Below are 12,434 nucleotides of genomic sequence, written 5' to 3'. Positions count from 1 at the left end.
AACTCTATTATCTTTAAAGTTTGTCCCTACTGTTTGTCATTCTTGCAGATATTATACCTAGAGATAAAAGTTGATACATTGAGGGTGTAAAATCCAGACCTAAAAATATCCGGAATAAGTCTCCCTGAAACATTGCTGCTCGCTGCCTGGTCATTGGTAATAGGTTTTTCTTTCACCTCGCTTGATAAGCTGCTGGAACTAAATCATGTATATATAAATATGAATCAGAGGACAGTAAAATATAATCCACTTAACGCTTGTGGGGACACACCAACTTGCCCAGAAGACACCATTACATGAAATGTATTTAACCCCTTAGCTGAATACCAGTTAATCAAATGGGGCAAAACCACACCTAATATTCGTATTAAGCACTCTTTGAGTCATGTTAGTTCAAAATGGAGGCTAACTAACTGACACACATTATTCATCTATAGATCTGTCACTAAATCAGAGCTGTCAGGCCAAATTAGAGACCCAAGTTGAATTTCATCTATAGACAAAATCATAGTCAAACATTCTCCATGTTGACGCCAACAGAGGACAATAAGAAGAGATATGTGGGTAGACATTGTTGACCCTAAAAGAGAGGCCTTTGCTATTTTGTGTCAGATGGCATTATTTCCAAGGTGACACTGGGGTCTCTCATTGGCTATGCTTAAGGTCAGTGAATATTAACTTAATTTACACATGGCAGCAAACAAGGCCGGGCTGGACAATGGATTCCTGCCTTTTGTGCTTAGTAACGTGAGCGCCCTAGATGACAGAACACTGCCAAGACGGAAGATGGATGATCGCAGCAGTTGACCCTTGTTCATCAGAAGAGTCACCTCTCTGGCCCCCTCTCCCCGCACAACAATAGCCCCCTCCCCATGCCTCAGCAGCCCTCATCTCCACTTGCACTAACAGGTTCAGACACTTCCATCGATCCCCGGTTCCATACCTCTTGAGATTGCTGGCTTTATTTTCCTTTGGCTATCTAAACTGTGGCACAGATGTCTTTTTTTGTAATTGCTCAGCCACCATTCTGTTGGGAGGGATCCGATCGGACAGGGGAACACTATGTCAGATGACAACGTCTTGCCGTTTAGTGTCCCTGTGGCATGTGGGGGAAAGTGACTTGGCCCAGGGTCTTAGCACCTTACCGTGCGTCAGGGAGAAAGGCAGAGAGGGAGGGATGCAGGGAGGGAAGGCTCTGTTTGTTGTCTCCTCTGGGAGCTTTGTAGACCGGTGGCTCTACACTTCAATCTTCCTTTAAGAGGAAAATCAATAACTTATTACATAAGCTCAACACTTTTTTCCCCACTTACACCCCGAGCAGGCAGAGAGGGGACTTAAAAATGTGCTTAGAAGTGCTCTGTTGCATAAAAGCCTACCATTTCTTTCCCAGTGACTTGTTCTCCTTGGACAAAACAGGCACATACTCTATTACGCTGTGACTATACATATGGGGTGTGTAAGTATGTGAGGGTGTTTGTTTCTGTCGATATGTGTCTCTCCAGCTTCTAACAAATCAGAAATGTAAATCTCCATATCAAATATTAGTAATATCTAAGGCTTGGTGTATAAGCCTACATACTATTTATTTGAATGCCCCAAAAAAACTAAACTAATTCATTTTGAGACTTGATGCTAGCTGTCAACCATATTTGTGTTTCAAAGCAACAGATACAATGGCCCCACAGTCTATCACTGTGCTACCTGCCAGGTCAAACAAACAAAAACAGGAACAACCCTGAAGCTGTGGAAGAATGCAGCTTTTCACCAGAAGCTCACTGACACGGGCGGTGACAAGACTAGCCACCGTCCATCACCAAATTATTTCAATCTTGAGTGATTTCAATCCAGTTGTGTCTCCTGGGGATTCCGTGCGCACCACCATTTGAATAATTAAGCTCAGGAGCGGTTGTAAAGGACGGCCATTTGGAGCATTATTAAAATCACACCTTATCAATCAGGAGGAGCGTCAAGATGCATGAGGACCCCTGACTCCTGGCTTCATTTGAAATGCTAAATAGTGGCCTTGCCTGGGCCTGGAGCTGGGGCTGCCTGGTGCCCCTCTCCCCTCCACATAGACAGACACACCTTGGCTTGTGTGGTCAACCGCATCACAGTTAGGTCCTTCCCTCAGGGGTCTCAGCCCATCAATCAGCCGTAGACTAACTCCTGTCTGAGTTCCTGACACACCAAGATGGATGGTGTCAGTGTCTGCAGGATGCTGTATCCTCTCATGAATGATCTTGTTAGCATGTAGCGATAGCGCTGGGATAAGGTTGTGTTTTTATCAGTTTACTTGAGAGACTAGGCCTCCCACACTGGAGAAAGAGTTGAACAGGTGAATAGTTCATCAGTTCTCAAGAGTCGGTTGCTTTAGGGTATAATTATGTGATGTGTTAAAATTGGACAACCTACATTCCTGGCAAAACAAAGACACCAATGTCTGTCCACAAGGGCCCTCTATTTCTCGTAACGACTCAGTGGCTCCATTTCTGAATGGCCACTATTTTAGCACCACACACTTCTATGCAAATAAACCCTGTGCACGTTGCAGGACACTTAAAATGTGCCCTTTTCAACACCCATAACACTGATTCTCCTAACATTGGGAGAGAGAGAAACACAGGTATTTATAGTGCTGCAGATGCCACAAAATAGTTAAAGAGAGACAGAGACAGGGAGGGAGAGGAGTGAAAGACATGCAGTCCCTCTACAGTGACGGTGATGAATGAGTGGATCACAACACGTTTTGGAGGAGGCCTCTGCATCCACAGAGGGGGGGCTCCTAGTCCTCGAATGACATGACTGACAGCTCAACTCACTTGCTCCTCCTGCAGCCTTCTGCTCAATATTTCACAGATGGACATTTTACAATTGGAGGATACTGCATATATTGAAAATAGGACAGTGAGCGGAATGTGTATCTATTTTCTATATAGAAAGTCACATTATTGCAAGCAGGATGCTGAAAGAGAGGCCTGGGTGAAGACTGAGTAAACTCCAACACAAGTATTGTAGCTGTACTGTAGCTAAGGGGCAGTTACACAGGACAAAACCCTCTTCCATTCTAGGCCCCATTGAAGTGGTGTTCAACCGATGGAAAACTGTTGGATTTTCCCCTTGCTCTAGGAGAAACCACTGAATGGGCGATTTAATATCAACAGATCTCTGCGAGAAGCTGCTGATTCTGCAGTAAGATGTTCATTTTATTTAGATTAACTACCCCTCAATACAATGGCCAGCCATGCCCCAATGGAAATAAATATCTTATAAAGTTACCATGTTGAGAAAGGATTTGAATCACTCATACACAGGTGGGTATGTTTTCCACCTCATTAAGGACAGTTTTAGCTGGCACAGTAGTTGGACCAGTTAATTGCCTCGAATGGGCAACAGTTCAGTTCTAACAGGCCTGCTTTACAAGCAGAAGAGCAGGCTTCAGCTGGCACTTTTAGACAAAGCTTGGATGTAATATATGCTACATTGTTTGCTCCAAAATAATATAAACGACTACACAAAAAAGGACTCACCGGGTGTTGAACAAGCTCTAACCTCTAACCACATTTTAGAGCAACATAACTCAAGAGGCAATTTTTGTTTGTTTTTGATAATATCACCAAAGTACACTTCACATGGTAGAAGGTATAGACCTACCTCTCTGGTGGAGGCCTACGTGTTGCCTGAAAGTGGCCAGCCTGCCTGGACTTCTAGTTTGTCCTGAGACACATTTCCTTTAATTATTACTGGTCAGTACCCCTCATAAGCTGCTTAGAGGGACACTGCCCATTCCGTGAAAGAAAAAAAGCTTGGCTGACAAGACAGAGCACTTAAACTCGGTGACTTAAGTAGTTCCCCTTTAATCCACAGTGATTGTTATCTTACAAGTCAGGTGGCCGCTGAAAATAATCTTTTGTGCAATTAGAGTGACATAAAGCATTTAATGCTAACTGCCGAGGCATGGTGCTAGGCCCAAACAACACAAAATGCATATCCGCAGCGACTTTAATTGTGTTTCCTGTTAGGGCCCTTCATAAATATCTTGGGGCCTAAATGCCACAGTATGGCGGCTATTTGTTTTCTCTCTCTGTCAGGGTTGTTTGGAAGGGGCAGAGGGATACTGAGATTGGTTGGACATCCTCCAGACCTGTCTATTCTGCAAGTGATTGCCTTGGCCAGCAGCCAGCCAGAGAGGGAAGTGCTCTTACCGAGGAGCAATGAGCTAAACTGAAGTGCAAGTTATCATTTAATCCCAGTGTCAACAGAACCAAGGCTATAAATTAAGAGCCTGCTAATCAAACAATTAACATGGATTCCAATTATTACACTGAGGATTTTCAGGCCTCCATACTTTATCCATCATTAATATGGCCCTCAAATCAGCTGCTTTCATTTTATTTGCCACCACAACTATTCAATGTGGCCTAGATTGTCCTTTGCCAGTTTGGTATAATTAAAAACTCAAATAGTCAACAGATTCTTTCTGTTGTTTAGGCAGGGTGACCCTGTGCAAAACCATAAATCAAAGGGAAAAACTAGTCTAAACATTTACATTTGAATGAGGCACATTTTCTGCTTACCAGTAAGTTTCCTATTTCCCCTAATTAAAACAATAATATTTTTCCATATTGAAAATTGCAGTGTAGCAGAGGATAGAAAAAGTTATGCCACTAATGAAAATGACGTATAGAGAGGATAGAGCAAGATGAATATAACTGCACTCACGTTCACATGCATCGCCCTTCTGATGAAATCCAGCTTTGCATATACATTTCCCTATAGGCACCAGCCATTCTCCCTCTGCGCTGCAGTGCATCTTGGGAGCGTTATCGGCCTCCTCCTCGGCGTCACTGACACACATGCCCTCGACCTCGACCAGAGAGGAGAATTCTGATCCCGTAACAGTGTCTGGGAAAGTGGCCAGGTTCTCAATGATGGACCAGCACTTCTTGTAATAAACTTTGACAGAGACCAGAGCGATGCATGCCCCTACATCCTGGAAGGCCAGGTAAAACCCTCGTCTGGACAGCGGCCCAATGATGCGCACTTCTGTATTCAGCTTCATCTTCCTCTCTCCCAGGTCCCCCTGAGTGAAGCTCTCATCTGCTGCGATTGTGTCAATTTTCACGTACTGGTTCTCTCGTATATTCCTGCCGACCTCCGAATCGGTTTCCTGATAATACAGGTTGAATGTCTCCTTGCACGTGCCCACCACACCGGGTAGACTGTTACAATCCCTCAACGTGAACTTCAGTTCCACAAAAATCCTCTGGGCATCGCCCTTCTCTATCCAGCTAGTCCGAAGCCAGTTATTCTGATTGGGCTCCATGACCTGACAAACCTGGTATGTGCGAATGGGGGTATAGTTTTCATCCAACCCGCTGATCTCTTCCCACTGAAAAGAAAAGAGCACAAGTTTGGTATATTTATATGGATTGGTTCTCAACAGCAACATACTTTTGCAAGGAAATCAAAATACAACAATGTAAATACTGGCTGGTTTTGTGTCCTACTGTAGTGTTGATTCAATACAGTGTTTTAACATATTAATAAAGACGTGTACAAGGTGTAACAACTAGTAATAACACTGTCTAAAGTTGGGTTAGCTCAATGAAATCACAAAAACATAGGGCATGAAAAGACCTCCATTATTGGAGCACTTTAAAAACAATTGGTCATCCATTTTTCTTTTACAGTATTTGGAAATGAGTATGGAACTATTAAACAAAATCCATAAACATCTGCACTGTTATTATGAAATCAGACCTAAAGAAAGATTAGAAAACAGAGATAAGCCTAAAATTAGATATTCCTAATATAGCAAATAAGTAAATCTGATAAGCATAAAAACAAATGGATCAACTACGATTACTTTCCAGTCATATTGCTAGATTTGTATTTATTTATTATTTAAATGTTGTTATTTTAGATTTTAAAACCTTTACGGACAGGCTATTATGGAAAGGTGACTTGAGGCCTGGGCTACATCAAAAACAAAATCAATATCTCTTCACTTACATGCCACCCATCCTATAGATTATCAGGACTGCTACAATTAACAACAATTAACATAAACAAACACCCCTCCCAAATGGCCTTTCTCGAACTCGGTCCGACACTGTGACAATTTTAAAAAGCTTGCCTCTGGATAGTGCGACTGATAATGACCCAGAGGCTCATATCCATGGTAATGACCCAGAGGCTCATATCCATGGTAATGACCCAGAGGCACATATCCATGGTAATGACACAGCCAGAAAGACATAATAATACTGGACCGTGTTGAAATTTCACATTTAAATCTAGATTTTCCTCCATTGAGGTAGAGCATGGTAACGCTGAAAAGAATAGTGTTAATTGGAGTATTATATGTTCTCAGAGGTGTAGGCTAGTTAGTGTCCCACTTACCCCACCAGGAGGAGAAGATATCCACTCCAGCTCTGTCTGCTGTGCCTTGGAATCCAACAGAATCACTAGCGACAGGAAATAAAAGAGTAGAGCAGATGATTAATTCTCTGTATGTGCCACTGTCAGTTCGACAAATATTATTAAATGAATAAGCTATGAAAGTCTACAGCCTGATACAGTATGTGAGGGCTAGATGACTAGACACATGACCCATTTTCTGCAGCCAGCTATGAAAATGAACAATTACAGGCTGTGCAATAGGGTATTGATTTGATGACAATACTTTTACCTCAATGGCACTGCCTGAGAACTGCTTTCGCATTGAAGACTACTGGATAAACGCATGTCATATACAGTAGGCTACCCTTCCTATTACGACTAAGGCCAGCGTTTATCTCCATTAAGCTAAATGGAAAGTGTTATTTGTGACAACTTTGGGTTTCATGAAGCCTACAACCCACATAAACATGGGGTAAAATGGCAAAATGATTTAAACCTATCTATCTGTTTGTGCCTTTTCAGTATGGAGGCACACATAATGGTGCAATAGGGTCAGACAAGAACACCTGCCTCTATACGTAAATCTAAGACAATAAAAAGCAATGCACGAGTCCTTGCTGTGCCATGGGCGACAGGCACACTGACAAGATAAATATAATCCTAAAACTGTTCGGCTGTAGTCTACCAACGGTAACATGAATTTGGTGTAAAAGTGTCACTTATCTAACACATATATATACATACATATATACATATATATATATATATATATATATATATATATATATGTGTGTGTGTGTGCATTTAATAGATTATGATTATTAGCATGTAGACTTTGTATTCATTCACCCGAATAGAGCCTCAGAGAGTACTGCCGATTCCTCTCCTTGAACGCAGAGCCGTGAAAGAAAGTGTTTAATAGCAGAGTTACTATAGGCTAAATATAATTTCAATCTATTGATCAGACATGCGATCATATATTATAGCCCCATATGCTTTAAATCATTTACACAGACCGTTTCAAACTTCAGACAGACTCGAAAATAGTTTGTATTTCAGAATCATTACAGTGTGTTTACGAATACAATAATCACCTTAAAAGTGAAGGTCAGCAACTTGGCAATACTTTAATATTGTTTATCTCCTTCCAATTGTATTTTATTTATTAATAAGTCAATTTCTTTAGCAAAATTAACCTTTAGTTCATTTATATAAACAGCATACCTTGATCTTGCTATCTCTCCGTGTCTGTGATATAGACTTTCCTTGTGCGCTCTCGCTATGTGCATGTCAGTTTTTATAGACTCATTTCAGGTCTCTCAAACATGAACTCCTGTAATGACAAGGAGGGTTAATGTGTACCATACTTAGGGTGAATGGGTTGGTATTAGCTTACCCATCGATCTTGGAAGTTTATCCCAAGTCATGATATGAGACTGAGTGGAATGACAGTCTAAATGTAGACTATTATAGCCTTGAAAACAACAATTTCACCATCGTCCGTATAGAGCCTTATTTTGGATTTGGTGCCACGCGTAAAAGCCTACTAAAATAGCCTACGACGGGTCGTTTGTCACACAAACGCTGTGTGATGTCCACAGACTGCAATCCACTGACTAACAACACTGTAATGGCATTGAAGTAATGTCTTGACATATTGTATTTTTAAAAAATTTGACAAATACAGGAATGATCATTCGTGCGCAAGCAACAAAATCGCAGGATAGTCTACTATGCGCGCTATTTCTCAGGATGTCACTGCGCGAGATTGCCGATCAGTTTTCGAGATGTAGCATGGATGAGGCAATGATGAGAGGTTATCAAACTTTATTACATACCTTCTTTCGCATTCTGCGCTTTTCCAGTGTTCATCAAACAACATAAATGAAGGCAAAATGTAATCCACAAACACGGAATCGACGTAGAAACCATGTTGTAAATGGAAGTTAGCTAGACAGTACTCGCTTTTCCACCTTGGCGTGCACTTCCCATTGACGACGCTAAAACAGCTCTATGTACGAGAACCTGCCGTGTCTCACTCAAATAGCATCCGCATCTGCTGGGCGTGGACTGTAACACAACTGATGTCACTCAACTAGACTGACAGAAGAATGATCCACTCGCGGCTGGTAGAAAAGTATCCTGTGCAAGCATTGTGACAAATACATTCGTTGCAGAGGCTGTTCTTCAGGATAATTGAATGAATTATGGTTTTAGTCAATGTTACAGTCTAGTCTTCTTTGGGCAAGATGGACCTCTTTGCTTTAGGTAAGATGATGGCAAGAAGCTTTCCTTCCATACAAGACAAAGCAAATAGTTATCAGCATACATTAACATAGCCTAAACCAAAAAACTCTAATTTAAAGTATGTGGTGCATTACCCTGAAATAACAACATAAATATAAAAAGATTAAGGGCTATCTGGGAAAATAATGTTGTTATAAACTGTTACCATACTTTCACCATGTCACCACTTCGCTGTAATGTCCCATGTATTTATTTAGAAGAGTGAGTAAAGACAATGGGTAGAGACATTGGAGTAGTGTGCATCATCTTCAGAAAAACAAACGGTATTATTGGTTAAGGACTTGAAAGTAAACATTTCACTGTAACACCTGTTGTATTCGGTGCATGTGACAAATACAATTTGATTTGAGAAGGCCACCTTAAGACAGGAGTCTGGGCATGAGGAGGAGATGAGTTGACTCCTTATGTTGTGTTGTGTTGCTGCATGGAAAACTGCTACAGTAAAGATGGAACTAACTGCATCCCGGGGTTCTAAGTAGCGCTCTACATCAAGATAAACACAGAACACAATTAAAAAGTGTAACGTTAATTTCCCGTTGCTCAGTTGATTTGGAAAATCACTGATAAATTAAAGCGTAAAAGAGGAACGCAGTAACCCTTTACATACACAACATGTCTTTCAGCTCACCAATTAATCACAATTTACCTCTACCAAGTAAAAACAGCTGTAATTATGGCCCACAAATATTGATTAATAAACTATGTACATCATGAATGGATGTAAGGAGACATTCAAGGTTTATGTACCTAACTTTTTGTTTGACATGTTTATTATGCAAATTACTCTTAATCCTCTTCACCTGTGAAATGTGTTCCACCAATGCATTATGCTGTATCCTTCATTATTAGATCATTTAAATGTCTTAAAGTTACCTTCATTATACAGCATGTTTTATTATTTATAGTTATAGTCTATCTCAATCATATAAACCGTGACTTTAATCATTGATTTGAAAAATAATTCTTATGTTCAGTGGGGCATCATTTCAGACCTGTTGACTGTGTTTATTTACTGTACCACTGACTGTCATTATACTCTGTCTGTTGGATTTGTATCAAAGACATTTGAATATTCATGGATATTTGTTATTCACTCTCAATCTTTGGCTTGATTCCCACGTGACAAGCTCAGGCATTACAAAGCTTCCCCATGGCTAGAATAGACAAATGATCACAAGGATATTCAAAGAGTAAACAATACATAAAGGTTTCTACATTTACAAGTAGTTTCCCGAAAAGCACAATGCTGTCTTTTTATGATGTTAATATTAACATTCCGGCATTAATACATCATAGAATATCCATGATCCATCGAACCATATTCTGTATTATGCTAAGGAATTGTCACTCTGGGTCAGATCTCAGGTCATTATAAGCTTCCAAGATGCATTACCTCTATTTGTTTTTACTATCTGTTGCTTACTGTGACCATGGCACTCTCTAATTGGGTTCTTATTATTATAGCCATAAGGTGGTTAGTGGTCATGTGGAAGTGACACTCTTCACAGGGGAAGACTTATTGTTGTAGTGGTAGTGTTCACTGTTTTATAGATTGTGTCACAAATTTACATTTACATTTAAGTCATTTAGCAGACGCTCTTATCCAGAGCGACTTACAAGTTACTTTTTACCTTTTTTTTTTATTTAAATGGCACCTTATTCCCTTTTCAGGGTGTGAATTGTGACTAAATAAAGAATAGGGTGCCATTTGGTACGCAGCTCTAGTAAAGCTATCAGCAGCAACGAGGCCTATCCTCTGCAATAAGGTGTGGATAAGTTATTACACAGGAACCCATATATATATGTGACAGATGAAAGGTACACATAAATAAACATAAATCATCGTTTTTGAATGGTGTAGATTAGGCAATGAAATCCTATTTTTGCATATAATATTTAAATTATATGAAACTTATGTTGAAACGGGTGTCCAACTGTCCATCATATGGGGAAACAATGATGAGAGAGTGGCCAGAGAGTTAGATGCAGCTGTTGCTGCAAAACCAAGTGTTCTTTCAAGCTGTGAACTGACAGACACTTACTACTCCCATTCAGTCTGTTTAAGGAACCCCCTAGTTGTTGAGATATCATTGGAAATGAATGTGACATCATTAGGCAAGTGGATGTACTGTAGCCTACCGAAACCGAAACAATTCATAAAGCCTGAGTAGAAATTACCATCTGCGACCAATAATTCACAAGAGTAACTACAAGTTTAGTGACACATACGCAATAGTTTATTATACAGCTGTATACAACATTTATTTTCTGGTTCCCTTCCAGTGAAAGCTGATCCTCCACCAACCACACTGTCGTCGTCAGCAGGCAGTTACAAAACACTTTTTTTAGCTTCTTTCCCTGCAGGACTGAATTATGTGGTTCTCACCAAAAGCAATCTGAAGACTGCTGAGAAGTTGGTGACTGGCTACGTATAACATCCTGGACTCAGGGATAGACGTAACATAGTTCACTTAAATGTATTGATTTGTCATCGTCCATCATTCATTTCGCATGATATGTTACAAATTACAATTTGTATAATATGTTACGAATTTGCAAAATGTATGATATGATATGAATTCCAATTTGCTGTGGCTAAAGTTAGCTAGGTGGCTAATGCTAATGTTAGCTAGGTGGCTAACCTTAGCAGGGTTAGGGGGTAAGGTTGGGTATTAGGAGTTAGTATTAGGAGTTAGGTTAAAGGGTTAAGGTTAGGGTTAGGCGAAGGGTTAGCTAACATGCTAAGAATTTGCAAAGTAGCTAAAATGTAGTAAGTAGTTATAAAGTTAATAAAGAGCTAAAACACTGAAGTTGTCAGTGATGAGATTCGAACACAGAACACCCAACCCAACCAACCAACATACTTTCGTTTTTACCTTTAGTAACCTTCTGTCTTATGTAACCATACCAAGCGGAACATATTTTGCTAATTTGAATGTCCAGGAACACACCACCCAGAGCTGTAAAGTGGCACTCCAGTCTCCTTTTAAACTCATTTAACACCTGATTTACTTTTCTTCGGGATCGGTGTCCCATCCACGGGACAGTTGAGCTAACGTAGGCTAATGCAATTAGCATCAGGTTGTAAGTAACCAGAGGTAGTCAATATAACTATTTGTTAAGCGCTTTTGATATGTGCAGTGGCAGAATTCAGAACATAGGCTGTTCTTACAATGTTCTCCCTGTACACCAAGTCAGAACTGTAGGATAAATAAAGGGGGCATGCAAGCAGATAATGAAAGCTCTTACAATATTCAATGATTACATTTCTCAAAAACAGGTTATAGGCTACATGTGCACCACCAAGTCAGAACAGTAGGCAAAATTAAGAGGTGACAATAGACCAAATTATTAGGGCGAGGCACATGTGCTACTAAGCGCTAACTACACAACATAAACTTAGTATTACTTTCTTAGCTACAGTATATCTCCCTGGCATATTACATAATTTATTCAGCAGCATATAAGACATTTTGATGTGCTCATTTGAACAGGAAGGTGGTGCTGCGGTCCTTCGTTGGCAAATTTTGTCATCTAAAGAAAGAGAAAGAGGCCAGATTTACAATTCCTTAGTTGAATGACCGTTCAAAACATATTTCCCCAGTTTGAGCTTGTTTATTTACAACTTCCCAGCTGTAATGCTTGCAGTTAGCAACTGTCACCGATTCCTTCCAAACCACTCATTGTTGAATTTGCGATTTCTAACTTTGTCACGTCCTGACCAT

General features: G+C 40.3%; 1 protein-coding gene across 3 annotated transcripts in view; it reads right to left on the bottom strand.

The window, feature by feature from the left end:
* LOC135506060 (ephrin type-A receptor 7-like) overlaps positions 1-8,396 on the bottom strand; it is a 77,329-nt gene extending 68,933 nt beyond the window's left edge. For all 3 annotated transcript variants that reach the window (XM_064925439.1, XM_064925437.1, XM_064925438.1), the window contains exons 1-3: positions 8,241-8,396; positions 6,403-6,467; positions 4,720-5,389 (exon numbers count right to left, since the gene is read on the bottom strand). In XM_064925439.1, coding sequence (XP_064781511.1) covers positions 4,720-5,389; positions 6,403-6,467; positions 8,241-8,334 — 829 coding nt within the window. In that variant the 5' untranslated portion in view covers positions 8,335-8,396. The remainder of the gene's footprint in view (positions 1-4,719; positions 5,390-6,402; positions 6,468-8,240) is intronic.
* Positions 8,397-12,434: the final 4,038 nt, after the last annotated feature.

Source organism: Oncorhynchus masou, chromosome 19 (assembly GCF_036934945.1).
Source record: "Oncorhynchus masou masou isolate Uvic2021 chromosome 19, UVic_Omas_1.1, whole genome shotgun sequence".
In the NCBI taxonomy this organism is placed as follows: Eukaryota; Metazoa; Chordata; class Actinopteri; order Salmoniformes; family Salmonidae; genus Oncorhynchus; species Oncorhynchus masou.
The sequence above is the reverse complement of the archived record's forward strand: the minus strand, read 5'-3'. Positions and strand labels throughout refer to the sequence as shown.